The sequence below is a fragment of the Canis lupus genome, chromosome 21 (genome assembly GCF_011100685.1).
Source record: "Canis lupus familiaris isolate Mischka breed German Shepherd chromosome 21, alternate assembly UU_Cfam_GSD_1.0, whole genome shotgun sequence".
NCBI lineage: Eukaryota > Metazoa > Chordata > Mammalia > Carnivora > Canidae > Canis > Canis lupus.
Window position 1 is genome coordinate 21,121,650 of NC_049242.1, and position 17,130 is coordinate 21,138,779.

At 35.0% G+C, this 17,130-nt stretch overlaps 1 protein-coding gene across 2 annotated transcripts in view; it reads left to right on the top strand.

The window, feature by feature from the left end:
• Positions 1 to 17,130, top strand: part of RSF1 (remodeling and spacing factor 1) — a 155,958-nt gene that overhangs the window by 38,471 nt on the left and 100,357 nt on the right. For both annotated transcript variants that reach the window (XM_038568507.1, XM_038568506.1), the window contains exon 2: positions 6,081 to 6,172. In XM_038568507.1, the coding sequence (XP_038424435.1) occupies positions 6,081 to 6,172 (92 nt within the window). The remainder of the gene's footprint in view (positions 1 to 6,080; positions 6,173 to 17,130) is intronic.

The window sequence follows — 17,130 nt, forward strand, 5'->3', positions numbered from 1 at the left end:
CACAGGGAGCCTGATGCGGGACTTGATCCCAGGACCCTGGGATCACAATCTGAGCCAAAGGCAGATGCTCAACCACTGAGCCACCCAGGTGCCCCTGTAAGGTTATCTTTTAATCATTATATCTGAAATCAGTGTTCTTTGATCAGTGACATATAAAATCAGCTGGTTTTGTGACTCTTAAGTGTATCTATGCTTACAAGCATACAGGACATTTAAGTAAGACTTTATTGGGAAATGAGAAGAATTCTAACATATGTTATTATGAGCTGCTGTAAAATTTGACCATTTAGAAAGCAGAATTACAAGTAATAAGTCTAGAATTGTAGAAGTAGCAGCGTTCTCAAGGCTTGGTGCTAGAACGATGCTTAGAAAAATGTCCAAATATAGAACATCTTTGGGAGATTGGATCAGGAATGCAGTCTGAGATTCTACCACTTTCTGCTGCTTCATACCTACATCCTTGACCTTTGGCCTTGACCTTTCCTTCTGCTTCAGAATCTTTTAACTCTTGAGCCCTTGTGAAAGAAATGGGTCAGTTAAAGGTTATATATCAAACTGTCATGTGTTGGTAGAGATCTTAGTTTAATGTGACAAAACCTATATTTTTCGGAATGACACAGTTTGTTAACAGATACCTGTAGAAGGAAGTTAATAATTACCAAATATTTGGAAAATGAGACTAGAAAGTGTTCCGAGTGATTTAGATAAGTGAATTTATAGATGTCACTCTGTGTTTTAGAAAATTATCATGTATTTTAAAAATATGATTGAGAACTTATAGCTGCACTATCCAAAGTCGTAGCTATTTGCCACATGTAGATATTTAAATTTAATTTTAAAAATTAATAGTGTAGTGCTTCAGTTCTATTAGCCACATATCAAGTGTGTTGTAGTTACATGTAGATGGCTATTATATTGGAAAGTGCTGATAAAGACTATTTCCATCATTATAGAATGGTCTATTGAATAGATAGCATGTTTAGAGAATTTAGAGTATGGGAATTTTAATATTTTCAATTTAACTACGATGTTGGTTAATTTTTCTGTTAAGTTTTTGCCTGTTTCTTAACAGTTGACAAAATATTAAGAGCTACTAATGTCCCTAAAGGTCATCAGCTTATCAGTTCTATTTGTAACAAAAATATAAGCAAATCATATGTTAACTGGACTTATTGTGGTGATCATCTTGCAACATATACACATACTAAATTATTATGTTGTGTACCTGAAATTAATATGATATGTTAATTATATCTCAAAAATGTAAGTATATTATTAGCAAATTGTGGGTTATAAATTTTAGTTTTAGGTATGCTAGCTCTATATGATCCACTACAGTAGCCATTAGCCATAAGTGGCTCTTGAGAACTTGAATATGGCTAGTATGAAATGAGATATGCTGTAAGTATAAAATGCACACTGTGTTTTGAATACTAAGTGAGGGATCCCTGGGTGGCGCAGCAGTTTAGCGCCTGCCTTTGGCCCAGGGTGCGATCCTGGAGACCCGGGATCAAATCCCACGTTGGGCTCCCGGTGCATGGAGCCTGCTCCCTCTGCCTATGTCTCTGCCTCTCTCTCTCTCTGTGTGACTATCATAAATAAATAAAAATTAAAAAAAAATGAATACTAAGTGAAAAATAAGATGTAAATTGAATGGTGTCAAAAGGTACAAACTTCCGGCTATACAATTAATAAGTCATGGGAATATAATATACAGCATTGTGACTATAGTTAGTAATACTGTATTGCTTGTTTGAAAGTTGCTAAAAAAGTAAGTCTTAAAAATTCTTATCACAGAAATATTTTGCAGGCATATTAGGTGGTAGATGTTAACTAGACTTACTGTGGTGATCATTTTACAAGGTATACAAATACTGAATACAATATTGTATACAAATATTGAATCACTGTGTTGTGCAATTGAGACTAATATAATGTTATTTGTCAACTATACTACAATTCAAAAAAATAAAATATCTAAAAAATGTAAAATAACATATTTTAGATTCTGACTATATACTGAAATAATATAGTATTAAATAACATATTATTAAAGTTAATTTTGGCCTATTTTTATGAATGAACTACTAGAAAATTTGAAATAATGTGGCTCATCTTATATTTCTTTTTTTTTTCTCATCTTATATTTCTGTTGGACAGTGGTGTGCAAGAGCCAGTGCCCTAATAAACAAGTAGTATATAATTTATTTCTACATGCCTAAATCAACAATGACTAAATTTGTCAAGTGGACCCAAAGCAATTTTTTTGGTGTATAGTTATTTCTGCCATGTTAGATTTTTAGGAATAGTACTATTTGTATCAACAAAACTTTTTGTGATTTTATATATCTGTATGATATGGAACACATATCAAAAAATACATAAAACACTGATGTAAAGGTTTAGCCAGCTGCTAAGGGAATGATACAGGCAGTATGAGTACTTTGGGCATTCCAAGGACAGACATGTTGCCAGAATCGTTGGAAGGCTATCACAGAGACTTTGGGCCTTTTATTGATGAGACACTGAAAGAGAAATATGATTAAAGTGGGGAAAAAACCGTAAGCTGAAGGGCTTAAATAAAGCCCAGATAGGTAGTGGTCTGGGCATGTGAACAGGCCAGAATAATTTGAATCAAGGATTTCAGTATGAAAGTGAGAGAGAAGGATTGGAATGTTAGGTTAAGAATGAATATAAGATTCTGAGGCTACAGTAAGAAATCTGGATGAGTTTAATATAAGTATTTAGGAGCCAGAAAAGGTGACAGTGAATAGGAAGTGTTAATGAAAACAGTATATTTGGAAGGTTGGTTTTGTTATAAGAGATTACCGTAGCTATTTTTCTAGATATCTAGATATCCTAGAGAAATTGGAGGTAGGAACAGGGTTGAGATGTATGAAGGCAGAATCATCAAGACTATTGTGTTTGAGAAAAGTAGAAAAGGAAGAATTGACACAGGCCTTGATTCCCCAAGTATCACAACAGAAATAAAGATATTTTAGCTTTATGTAATGTTTTCCTACTTTAAAACTGTAAGATAGCTAATGTAGCCCGTTATGGATGAGTTTGAAATTCAGGGTTTAAAGAATTTCACCAGAAGAATCCTAATTACTTTGTATTAAGTGGTGCAGTTGACAACCGAGCCCTGGTCTTTTTCTTCCTACTGTATTCTCATTGGCATCTACTCAGTTGCCTAAGCCAGTGCCTTTTTCTTAACTTTCTAACTTTGCATGGCCAATCAATCACTCAGTTGTATTATTTGTTTCCTAAACATTTCTCAGATCGCCTACTTCTGTCTATACCACTTCTACTTAAGTTCAGGTTACTCCCATCTTTCTGGGTTGATACTTTCCATAATGTATATTTAATCTCTACCTTGCCTCCTACCTCCTAAAACAAGCAAGCAAATAAAAGCAGTCTGTTTTCCTACAATTTAATTGCTTTCTAAAGTGTAGAAAACACTTACTTGCTTAAACTTTTATTTTTTAATTTATTTTTATTTTTTTATGATTTTATTTACTTATTCATGAGAGACACAGAGAGAGGCAGAGACATGGGCAGAGGGAGAAGCAGGCTCCATGCAAGGAGCCTGACGTGGGACTTGATCCCGGGTCTCCAGGACCAGGCCCTGGGCTGAAGGTGGCGCTAAACCGCTGAGCCACCCGGGCTGCCCTATTTTTTTGATTTTTAAAGAGATTTTATTAGAGAGAGAATCAGCAAGTGAGAGCAAGAGAGAGCACAAGCAGGGGAGAGGGAGAAGCAGACTCCCCACTAATCAGGGAGCCTGATGTGGGGCTTGATTCCAGGATTCCAGGATCATGACCTGAACTGACTGAGCCATCTGGGTGTCCCTTGCCTCAACTTTTAAATAAAATATAAACTTCTTAGCCTAGACATACTAGGTTCTTCATGATCATACTTTTATCTGTGTCCATGCCTCCACTTCCATGATCACTTTGTTTTCCAGTCTTTTGCATCTGCTGTTACTTCTGTAAGTAATGTCCTTTCCCCCATTTTCAGTGCTGTACCCTCAATCCCAAACTTAGGTTTAGGTTTAGTATGAATAGTCTGTCCACTTGTCTATAACCACCCCTCCTATTCTTCTCCCTGATCCCAGCTTCCAACCCACCCACTATCCAAACCCCTAGGAAGACCCACTTAAGTAGGCTTATTAAGGGTAGAGTCTTTTTCTTGTTTATTGGTAGTGGTCCCACAGTAATTTGTTGGATGGGTGAATTTTTTATACTTCAAGAAAATCATCTTGAAGTTAAAATTAGCTTTAGTGGAGTATGAAGAGTCTGAAAGAATGACTGAAAATTACTCCATCATTTCCCAACATGTTCTTTAGAGCACTTGTATCCTAAGTTATAGAAGATAGTGTATGTTTGGGTGCCTGGATGGCTCAGTCAGTTAAGTGTCTGCTTTCAGTTCAGTTCATGATCCCAGAGTCCCAGGATTGAGTTCCACATCTGGTTCTCTCTCATCAGGAAGTCTGCTTCTCCTGTCTGCCAGGGAGCTCACTCACTCTCTTTCAAATAAATAAATAAATAAATAAATAAATAAATAAATAAATAAATAAAATCTTAACAAAAAAAGGATAATGTGTATTTCACACAAAATTCCATGATCAAATATATTAGGTAATGTTACAGATTATATCCTTTTCTTGGATATTCACAATGCACCTAAGATCAATAAAGACATCAAGAAGTTTTACAGTAGAAAACGACAACAAAACAACTTTTTTTTTTTTGATCCAGTATTTTTCTAATGCATTTGATTATGGAACCTAAATTTTTAGAGAGTATACCTCCAATTTCTCTTAGGTTACTGGTGGTATTTGGGATATGCTAAATTTGATAGGTGTGTATGTGTGTCCTTTATTTACCTCAAGTCTGACTCATATAATTAAACAACATAATGAGATAATGCCCAAGAGATATATGGAACTCTGATTGTTTACAATTAGAAGAGAAAATCTGAGAGAAGGTTTTTAGAAGAGAAAATTTGAGGGAACCTTCAAATATTTGAAGGTTCCAACAGAAGAGGAATTGAAATTATTGTCTTTGAAATTAGAGAACAAGAATAAGAACCAGAGAAGGAAAGTGTAGGAAGGCAGGTTTTGACCATGTAAAAGGCTAACTTTCTAATAACTAGAACTTTGAAAGTTAAGTCAATTTTCTGTCCCTGAAGTTTGTCAAGTGAAGATTTATAGGGATGCTATAAAGAGCTGTAGCACGTAAAGAAGGTATAGGTTGAAAGAGTAGTTTTGTGAAATAGTTTGAAAACCACTAGACTTATTTCTGAAATATCCATCAACTTGGAATTTGTATTCCTTGATTCTTTTCTATGAATCTGTGTCTTGGTCTGCTAAGTAAATTATCCAAATATGTGTTAAGAGAAACAAGCACTAGTAGAAATTTTAGTTGTATGATTAACTCGATCTAATTTTTTTATGGGTTTTATTTTTTTAGAACAGTTTTAGATAACAGAAGTTCACATATACACTTTTCCCCAAAAGATGGAACCTCCCCATTGTCCATTCCCTGGTACCACAGAAGTACATTTGTTAGAATTGATGAATCTACATTGATGCATCATTATCAAAAATCTAGTTTACATTTAAGTTCGTTTTTTAGAAAGGTTTTTTATTTATTCATTTGAGAGAGCAGATGAGAGTTCGAGCAGGGTGGAAGGTCAGAGGCAGAGGGAGAAGCAGGCTCCCTGCTGAGCAGAGAGCTCAGTGTGGGACTCAATCCCAGGACCTCAGATCATGATGTGAGCCGAAGGCAGACACTTAACCTACTGGGGCACCCAGACACCCCTCAAGTTCCTTCTTACTGGATAATACTTTGTAAGAAAATGTGAATGAATGTTCCTGCTCATTTTTGAAAGAGTAGTCTCAGGTTATTTCTTGTCCTCGTTTAGTCTTTTCTGATTCAGGGTCTAAAGGATAGCTAAAACCAACATCATCTATTTTGAAAAAGCACTCAGGATTGGGAAGAGTTCTTTTTTTATCATCTTGAATGTTTATAAATGTTTTATTTTGCTGGCTGACAGTATTTTTTCTTTCTTTTAAGTACCTAAAGAATTGGTGGAGCTCCATTTGAAGTTGATGAGGAAGATTGGCAAATCTGTTACAGCAGACAGATGGGAAAAATATTTGATCAAGGTAAATGTTAAAAATTAACCTTCTCTGTTACTGAAATATTACTCATATATAGCATAAATTGATATTTCAAAATATGCTTAACTTTTAAAATGGTCTACTTAAAGTTGCAAATTATGACTTAGAAATCCATATAATTACTATCAGTATGTGATTCTCTTCTGCAGTTATTAAGCCATAGTCGAGTCCTAAGGTTAGGTTTCAGAGGTATTCTGTCTCTTTTACGCCTGACACTGTGCCTAGGAGTTTTCATGTCTTCTCTCATTTAATCCTTAAAATCTGATCAAGTCAAGTAAGACATAGATAAGGCAAAGAAAGTTGTTTTTCCTTGAAATCACACAGAATATATAGTAGAGCCAGAATTGGTCTGTTACTTAAAAGGTAAAAAGTCATAACACCTTTAAGTCAAGTGTAGGAGACTTCAAAATTAAGGCCAAACCTATCCTCAGTAAAAACACCCTGGGAATTCAGAAAAGTGTTGCCTTACGATAAATCCTATGCAGGAAAGACCATTGAGGAAAAATTGTCTGAAATTGCATCCAAACTTTTAAAATTGTATGTACCTTCCTCCATTATATCATTTGGGAGCATTTTGAATTCTATAACATGCCAGAGTATTAGGTGATATTTTTTGGTATTTTAAAAACTACGTAATTTTCTTACCATTAAAAAAATATATATGTGTTTATATACCCCTGTATTTACATAACTGCTTTCTTTGGTGGGGAGGTGTATATATGACTTTAGAGTATTATGAAAAAGTATTATGTTCCCATCAGGGAACAAGAGTTGTTTGCTTTTATCATACAAGTCACATGTGCTTTTCCATTTATCTGCTGTAAAACACACCATTCCAAATTAAGTGACGTGAAATAATAATCATTTTAATCAGCTCACTGATTTCTCCGGGCAAGGAATTTAGAAAGATCTCTTTCACCATTTTCTGTTGTTTGAAGAAGCTACAGTTTTTCTCACATTTAAAGAGAAGAGATATAGACCCCAAACTCTCAGTGATAGTAGTGTTTTAACTTTTGAAAAACCCAATATTTTCCAGTATCTTTCTACAAGTTTGGAGCACTTCAAAGTTGGCTCAACATTTCAAAAATTTGATGCAATGAGATTCTCTAAAAGCCTGAATAATTAAGGTTGAATGAAATCTCTGAAAAATATTAAAGTATAAATGATAACTGAGCAGCATTTATTCAAAGTGCTTTAAAAATTCAAGTGAAATTGCTGTTTTGCCTTTAACAGAATATTTATTAATGATTAAGAATAAGGGTCTGGAGCTTAAAAAGAGATGCTGGAATTTCAGGACATTGATTTTTTTTTTTTTTTTACCATAACATCTTAGAGGGTGTAGCCTCTTATAAATAAAACTGTTTATTAAAGTGGTTTTGTTTGTTCACATGTTCTGAGAATTTAGGTAGAAATATCTTGTATACTAATTCTATCTCTTTTTTTTTTTTTAATTTATTTATGATAGTCACAGAGAGAGAGAGAGAGAGGCAGAGACATAGGCAGAGGGAGAAGCAGGCTCCATGCACCGGGAGCCCGACGTGGGATTCGATCCCGGGTCTCCAGGATCGCGCCTTGGGCCAAAGGCAGGCGCCAAACCACTGCGCCACCCAGGGATCCCACTAATTCTATCTCTAAACAAACTTGAGAACCATGGATAATCTATTTTGCTCCTTTGTGTCTCAATTTCTTCATAAAATGTGAGAAATAAAATGAGACGATTTTATTAAAAATAGAGTTATAGGGACACCTGGGTGGCTCAGCGATTGAGCGCCTGTCTTTGGCTCAGGGCGTGATCCTGGGGTTCTAGGATTGAGATCCGTATTGGGCTCCCTGTGAGGAGCCTGCTTCTCCCTCTGCCTATGTGTCTGCTTCTCTCTGTCTCTTATGAATAAATAAATGAAATCTTTTTTTTAACAAAAAAGTTATAGAAGAATAAAAATAGAGTTATATTCACATAACAAAATTTGCCCTTTGAAAGTACACAATTCATTTCTTTTTAGTGTTTTCACAAGGTGATACAGCTATCATCACTGTCTAAACCAGACATTTTCATCCAAAAAGGAACTGCATACTCATTAAGAATTACTCTCCTTTCCCCTAGTCCTTACCAGCTACTGATTTATTTTCTGATTCTATGAATTTTCCTATTCTGAGCATTTCATATAAATAGAATTATACACTCTGTGGCCTTGACCGTCTTGGCTTTTTCACTTAGCATGTTTTCAAGTATCATCTCTGTTAAAATATGAATCAATACTTTCTTCCTTTTTTTTTTTTAAGCAACTTCCATGCCCAGCATGGAGTCCAGTACGGGGGTTGAACTCACAGCTCTGAGATTGAGACCTGAGTTGAGATCAAGAGTTAGATGCTTAACTGACTGAGCTACCCAAATACCCCAGTACTTTGTTCCTTTTTATGCCTGAATAATGTTCAGTCATATAGATATACTATTTATTTATCCACTTATCAGTTTATGATATTTGGCTTGTTTCTACCTTTTGGCTCTTTAATGAAAAATGCTACCACGAATACTTAGTTACAGGTTTTTGGGTAGACATGTGATTTATTTCTTATATCTAGAATAGAATTACTGAGTCATATGATAATTCTGTAATTAACTGTTTGAGGAACTGCCAGACTATTTTTCAAAGCTGCATCATTTTATATTACCACTAGGAATTTATGAGGATTCCAGATTTTCCACATTCTTCCCCATCAACATTTATGATTGATTGATTATTTTAACCATCCTGGTGGGTATGAAGTGAGTTCCCATTGTGGTTTTGATTTGCATTTTACTCATGACTAAATGATGTTTCAGCATTCTTTTCATATGCTTGTTGGCTGTGTATATCTTTGGGGAAATGTGGAAAAATGCCTGCTCTTATCCTTCTGCATTGTTTAGTTGGTTGTCTTTTTGTTCTTGAGTTTTGTTTTTTTTTAAGATAGATAGATTTATTTATTTATTTATTTATTTATTTATTTATTTATTTATTTATTTATTTATTTATGATAGACACAGAGATTGAGAGAGAGGCAGAAACACAGGAGGAGGGAGAAGCGGGCTCCATGCCGGGAGCCCAATGTGGGACTCGATCCCGGGACTCCAGTATCGCGCCCTGGGCCAAAGGCAGGCGCCAAACCGCTGAGCCACCCAGGGATCCTCTGTTCTTGAGTTTTAAGAGCTCTTTATATATTTTGCATACTAGACCCTTACCAGTTATATGGTGTGCAAATGTTTTTCTCCCATTTTTTTTTATCTTTTTACTTTCTGTGTAACTTTCTTCATGCACAAAAGTTTTAATTTTGATGAAATCTAATATATTTTTTCTTTTTAAGTGTTTTGGTGTGATAACTAAGAAACCATGCCCAACCCAAGATCATGAAGATATAATCCTATAGTCTATACTAACAGTTCTGTACGTTTAGCTTTTATGTTTAGATCTAAGATCTCTTTTAAGTTAATTTTTGTGTATTTTATAAGATAGGGATCCAGCTACATCCTTCTGCATGTGGTTATCCAGTTGTTGCATTACCATTTATTGAAAAGACTATTCTTTGCCATATTCGATTACCTTGACATCCTTGTAGAAAGTCAGTTGACCATAAATATAAGGGTTTATTTCTGAAGTCTTTATTTTATTGTCTTATTATATGTCATCATTTATGCTAGTACCATACTGTCTTGATTACTTTGTGATAAATTTTGAAATTGCTCTGTTTCAAGATTGTTTTGGCTTTTCTGTTTTCTCGTGCATTTTTGTAATGAGTTTGAATATCAGCTTGTTAATTTCTTTTTTTTTTTTTCAGCTTGTTAATTTCTGCAAAAATGCTAGCTATGATTTAGATAGAGTTAGATATAATATGTAGGGTTAGATACAATCTGGGGAGTATCAGCTTCTTATCAAAAATAAGTCTTCTGATCCATGAAAATAGGATGTCTTTCAAAATAGTTAGGTCTTTAATTCCTTTCAAAAACATTTTGTAGTTTTCTGAGTCCAGTTTTTACACTCAGTTTGTTCAATTTCTTAGTATTTTCTTGGTTTTGATGCTATTATAAATGTGTTTTCTCAATTTCATTTTCAGATCATTCATTGCTAATATGAAGAAATCTTGTATCTTGCAATTTTGCCAAACTTGATTATTAGCTTAAATAGTTTTATTGTGGATTAAGATTATGTCATCTGCAAATCTAGGTAGTTTTACTTCCTCCTTTCAAGTCTAGAGCCCCTTTATTTCTTTTTCTTGCATAATTGCTCTATTAGAACCTCTGGTACACTGTTGTATAGAAATGGTGAGAACAGACATGCTTGTCATGTTTCTGACCCTAGGGGGAAGTTTTTCAGTCTTTTAAGATTTAATGATATTAGATATGTGTTTTTCACCAGTGTTCTTTTTCAAGTTGAGAAAGGTCTCTTCCTAGTATGTTTAGTATTTTTATCATGATATATAATCTCTTTTAAGTTAACGTTTGTTTATTTTATAAGATAGGGGTCCAACTACATGAAAGGTATTAGAATTTTGTCAGATGTTCTTTCTCCATCTATTGAGACAACTTTGTGGTTTTTTTTCCTTTATTAACATAGTTTATTACTTTGATTAATTTTCATATGTTGAAACTGTTGCAGTACTGCAGTCAATCCCATTGTCATGGTTCATAAACCTTTTTATGTATTGCTAGATTTGGTTTGCTAATTTATTGTTGAGGATTTTTGTCTCTGTATTCACAAGGGATACTAATGTGTTGTTTTCTTGAGATGTCTGTGGCCTCATAGAATTAGTTGCAAATTATTTCCTGTATTTTTTTGTAAGTGTTCATGAAGTATTGATGTTTACTCTTTTTTTTTTTTTTAATTTTTATTTATTTATGGTAGTCACACAGAGAAAGAGAGAGAGAGGCAGAGACATAGGCAGAGGGAGAAGCAGGCTCCATGCACCAGGAGCCCGACGTGGGATTCAATCCTGGGTCTCCAGGATCACGCCCTGGGCCAAAGGCAGGCGCTAAACCACTGCGCCACCCAGGGATCCCTGATGTTTATTCTTTAAACATTTATTAGAATCTAGCTGTGAAGCCATCTGGGCTTGGGCTTTTCTTTGTTGGAAGTATTGTTTTTGTTTGTTTACTCAGTCTCTCGCATAAGTCAGTTTAGTTTGTGTTTCTTTAGAGTCAATTTCAGTAGTTGATGTCTTTCTACGAAATTGTTTTATCTAGCTTATTGGCATTCATTTATTTATAGTATTCATTTGTAATCTTATTTATGTATAGGTAGTAATATTCCCTCTTTTCCTATTTTACTCATTTTGTATGTTCTTTTTTTTTCTTGGTCAACGTAGCTATAGGGTTATCAATTTTGCTGATCTTTTATTTTTTTAAAGATTTTATTTATTTGAGAGAGAGAGAGAGAGAGAGAGCAAGTGCAAACGGGATAAGAGGGAGAAGCAGACACCCCGCTGAGAAAGGAGCCCAACGCGAGACTCACCTGAGCCAAAGGCAGACACTTAATCGACTGAGCCACCCAGGCACCCCAATTTTGTTGGTCTTTTATATGGTCTTGTTGAGTTTCCCTATACTTTTTCTATTTTATCCTTTCCTTTCATTTTTGTTAGGTTTAGTTTGCTCTTCTTTTCTGGCATTAAGGTAGAAGTGTAGTTTATTGATATGAGATTTTCCTTTTTTTAATGTAGATGTTTTCAGCTATTATATCTTTATTCCTTTCTTTAGATTCATTCTATAAATTGGTATGTTATATTTAATTTTCTTTCATCTCAAACTATTTTCCTGTTTCTCTTGGGATTTCTTCTTTGACATATTGATTATTTAGTTGTACATTGTTTAATTTCCACATACTTATAAATTTTGGCAATACGTTTTCCTTTTACTGGCTTCTAATTTCATTCCATTATGAAGAACATACTTTGATTTTAATCCAGTTAATTTTGTTGAGACTTGTTTTATGGCGTCACTTAACGTGTGTGTGTGTGCATGTGTGTAAAAGGCCCTTCAATATTAAAATATAATTATTCTACTTGGGTATTTAGTGAGGTTTGTTAATTTCATATTTACTGTCTTTTCTGATTTTTTCCCTTTTTTCCTGATTATTAGGACTTTTGCTCCCCTATTAATAAAGTGTATGCACAACATTCACATACCTTAGGTACAGATATATATTTTTTCCGTATCCTTTTTGAATGATAAAGTCTCTACTAATTTTATTTTATTTTATTTTATAAAGATTTTATTTATTCATCTGAAAGAGTGAGTGAGAGAGAGAGAGTGCATGGGGGAAGGACAGAGGGAGAAGGAGAAGGAGACCCTCCTGAGCAGGGAGCCTGGTGTGTGTGTGGCTCAATCCCAGGACTCCAGGATCATGACCTGAGCTGAAGGCAGACACTTAACCAATTGAGCCACCCAGGTGCCCCTCTACTATTTTATTAAAGAACAGTAAACTTTTCCTTAATTCTTTGTTCTCCATTAGCTTTCTCCCATCTTCCCTTTTCTGCTTTGTATTAGTTATCTATTGCTTTCATGAGAAATGACCTCAGAACCTCGCTGGTGAAAACAGTGAATATGAAGTCTAACATTCTCTGAGCTGTGCCTAATGCTCAGTGCATCCCAAACCATATTTTCCCTGATGTCTGTTGGTTGAAGTTTTCTGTGTGAAGTCTGAAACTGGCCCTGGTACAAAGAAGACAAAGAGACATGAAAGAAAGAAGCAGAGTACTCCATCTTGATACTGTGGCTGCTCACCAATATGAAAGAAGTTCTGCAGTTGTTTGGATTTGTGTGTCTGTTCTTTGAGGCTTTCCTTGGATCACTTTCCAACTAAATTGTTTGAACTCATCTCAGGTCTTGCTTTTGTTGGAAATCAAAATTTGATAAAGAGTCTAACAAAATGGAATTCCATAATATCTGATTAACATATAACAATATGTTCAGCATTATTAGTTATTAAAATGATATCAGTAAAAAAGCAATACATAGGATACTCTTCTGAAGTGCCAGTTTCTGATGAATAGAGGACGTTGCACTGCAGGGTACTCCAAGACCTCCTCTTTGTAAAGTCACTGCTTTATTTTTTTTTTAATTTTTATTTATTTATTTATTTATTTATTTATTTATTTATTTATTTATTTATTTTAAGATTTATTTATTTATTCATTCAGAGAGAGCGAGAGAGAGGCAGAGACACAGGCAGAGGGAGAAGCAGGCTCCATGCAGGAAGCCCGATGTGGGACTCAATCTCGGGTCTCCAGGATCACACCCTGGGCTGCAGGCGGCGCCAAACCGCTGCGCCACCGGGGCTGCCCAATTTTTATTTATTTATGATAGTCACACAGAGAGAGAGAGAGGCAGAGACACAGGCAGAGGGAGAAGCAGGCTCCATGCACCGGGAGCCCGACGTGGGATTCGATCCCGGGTCTCCAGGATCGCGCCCTGGGCCAAAGGCAGGCGCCAAACCGCTGCGCCACCCAGGGATCCCAAGTCACTGCTTTAAAGAGTAGAAGACATAGCTGACTTTCTTGAAAATCAAAAACAGATACAGAGAGACAGACAAAATGAGGAGATAGAGAAATCTATCCCAAAGGAAAGAACAGGACAAGGCACAGTCAGAGACATAAGTGAAACAGATAAAAGTAACATGCCTGATAGAGAATTTAAAACAATAATCACAGAGATGCTCACTAGACTTGAGAAAAGAGTGGACGACATGAGTGAGACCTTTAAAGCAGAGATAAGGAATAACATAGACGAGATAAAGGGCTTAAAAAAAATCAGAAACACACTTGATGGAATGCATAGCAGGATGGAAGAAGCAGAGGAACAAGTTAGTGAAAAGTAAAGTGGAAAGTAATCAAGCTGAACAAAAGAGGGAAAAAGAATTACATGAAACAAGAATAGACTTAGGAAATTCAGTTGCTCATCAAAAATCATAACATTTGTACTGTAGGAGTTCCAGAAGAAGAAAAAAGAGGGCCGAAAATTTATTTGAAGAAATGATAGCTGAAAACTTCTCTAATCTGGGGGAGGAAACAGACATCTAGATCCAGGAGACACAGAGAATTCCATCAAAATCAACAAAAGCAGATCCAAACCAAGACATACTATAATTAAATGTGTAGTGTAGTGATAAGAAATAATCTTCAAAGCAGCGAGACAAAAGAAGTCAGTAATTTATAAGGGGAAAGCCATAAGGCTAGCAGGAGATTTTTCAGCAGAATTTTTGCAAGTTAGAAGGAAGTGATTGGTGTGATATATTCATTCAAAGTGCTGAATGGGAAAAATCTGCGTCTAAGAATACTCTATCCAACAAGGCTATCATTCAGAATAGGAGAGGTAGTTTCTCAGATAAACAAAAAGTAAAGGAGTTCATGACCACTAAACCACACCTGCAAGAAATATTAAAGGGGACTCTGAATGGAAAGGAGAGACCAAAAGTGACACTATAAAGATAGGAAACACAAAAGCAGTAAAAATGAATATTTCTAAAAAGTCAATGAAGATATCCATAAAAATTATAAAATATAATAACATAGGGACACCTGAGTGGCTCAGTGGTTGAGCATCTGCCTTTGGCTCAGGTTGTGATCCCGGGGTCTTGGGGTCAAGCCCCACATCAGGCTCCCTTGGGGGAGCCTGCTTCTCCTTTTGCCTGTGTCTCTGCTTCTCTCTGTGTCTCTCTTGAATAAATAAATAAAATCTTTATGTTATTATATGTATAATATATATTATACATATAATAACATATACCTACACTTGGGTGGCTCAGTCATTAAATCATCTGACTTTTGATCTTAGCTCAGATCTTGATCTCATGGTAATGAGTTCAAGACCCATATTTGGCTCCATGGTGGGCATGGAGCCTACTTTAAAAAAAATAGTAAACACATACCTAAAATCTAGGGAGGAGAGAAGAAAAAGTGTGGGTTCAAGCCTAAATGACCATCAACTTAATGTAGACTACTATGTGCACAAGAGATTGTAGAAAAACCTAATGGTAGCCATATATCAGAAACCACCAATAAACCTAGAAAGAATGAAGAGAAAGAAAACCAAATATATCACTAAGGAAAATCAGCAAAAAAAATCAGTAAAAGACCAGAAAGGATCAGAGAAAATCTTTAGAAACAACCACAAAACAAATAAAATGACCTCAAATATATATCTATCACTAATGCTTCTAATGCAAATGAATTAAATAGTCCAGTCAAAGGATGTAAGGTGATAGGGTGGATTAAAGAAACAAGACTCATCTATATACTGCCTGTAAAATACTCATTTTATACTAAAAGACATCTACAGATTGAAAGTGAGGGAATGGAGAAACGTCTGTCATGCAAATGGATGTCAAAAGAAAGCTTGAGTAGCAATATTTATATCAGACAAACTTTAAAACAAAAACTGTAAAAAGGTATAACAAAGGACACAATATAAATAAAGGGAAATCCATCAAGAAGTTATAACAATTATAAATATTTATGAACTCTACATAAGAGCACCCAAATACATACAAAGTTAACAGCAGACATTAGATCTAATCAATAGTCATACAATAATACTAAGGGACTTTAACACCCCATTTACATCAATTGACAGATCATCCAAACAGAGCATCAACAAAGAGACAGTGGCTTTGAATGACACACTGGAGCATATGGATTTAACAGATACATTCAGAACATTCTATCCTAAAACAGCAGAATATACATTATTTCAGGTGTGCACAGAACATTGTTCAGAATAGATCACATATTAGTTAACAAAAGCAGTCTCAACAGATTGAAGAAGATTGAAGTCATACCATGCTTCTTCTCTGACCATAATGCTGTGAAACTCGAAATCAACCAGGAGAAAAAATCTGGAAAGATCACAAATACATGGAGGCTGAATAACATGCTACTGAACAATGAATGGGTCAACCAGGAAATAAAAAACGAAATTAAAAAAGTATATCGAAATGCATGAAAAAGAAAACGGTCCAAGACCTATAGGATGCAGCAAAAACGGTTCTAAGAGGGGAGTTTATGGTAATATAGGCCTATGTTAAGAAGCAACAAAAAACCCAAACAACCTAACCTTACACTTAAGGGAGCTAGAAAAAGTAAAACAAACAAGACCTAAAACCAGCAGAAGGAAGGTAATGATAAATGTTAGGGTAGAAATAAATTATATAGAAATTAAATAAACAAAGGACAAAAACCAAAAGAACCGATTAATAAAACCAGGAACAGTTCTTTCATAAAAATCGATGACTGATAAACCTCTAGCCAGACTTAAGCAAGAAAAAAAGGGAAAGGACCAAAATCACAAAGGATAGAGAAGAGAGAGAAGAAATAACAGTCAACATCACAGAATTACAAACAATTATAAAAGAATATTATGAAAAACTTATGCCAACAAATTGAACAACCAATTTGAAATTTGAACAGACCAATTACCAGCAACAAAATTGATTTAGTGATCAAAAACCTCCCAACAAACAAAATTCCAGGACCAGATGGCTTCACAGGCGAATTCTACCATTTTAGGAAGAGGTGATACCTATTCTTCTCAAACTATTTCAAAAGATAGAAAAGGAAGCAAAACTTCCAAATTCATTCTGTGAGGCCAGCATTATCCTGATACCAGATAAAGACACCAATAAAAAGAGAACTACAGACCAATATCCCTGATGAACATAGATGCAAAAATCCTCAATAAAATATTAGCAAACTGAATTCAGTGATACATTCATCATGTTCTAGTGGGATTTATTCCTGGATTGCAGGCGTTGTTCAGTATTTGCAAATCAATTAATATGATACATTATATCAAGAGAAAGTATAAAAACCATATGATCATTTTAGTAGACACAGAAAAAGCATTTGAGAAGTACAATATCCATTCATGATAAAAAGTCTCAACAAAGTTTTAGAGGAAACATACTTCAACATAATAAAGGCCA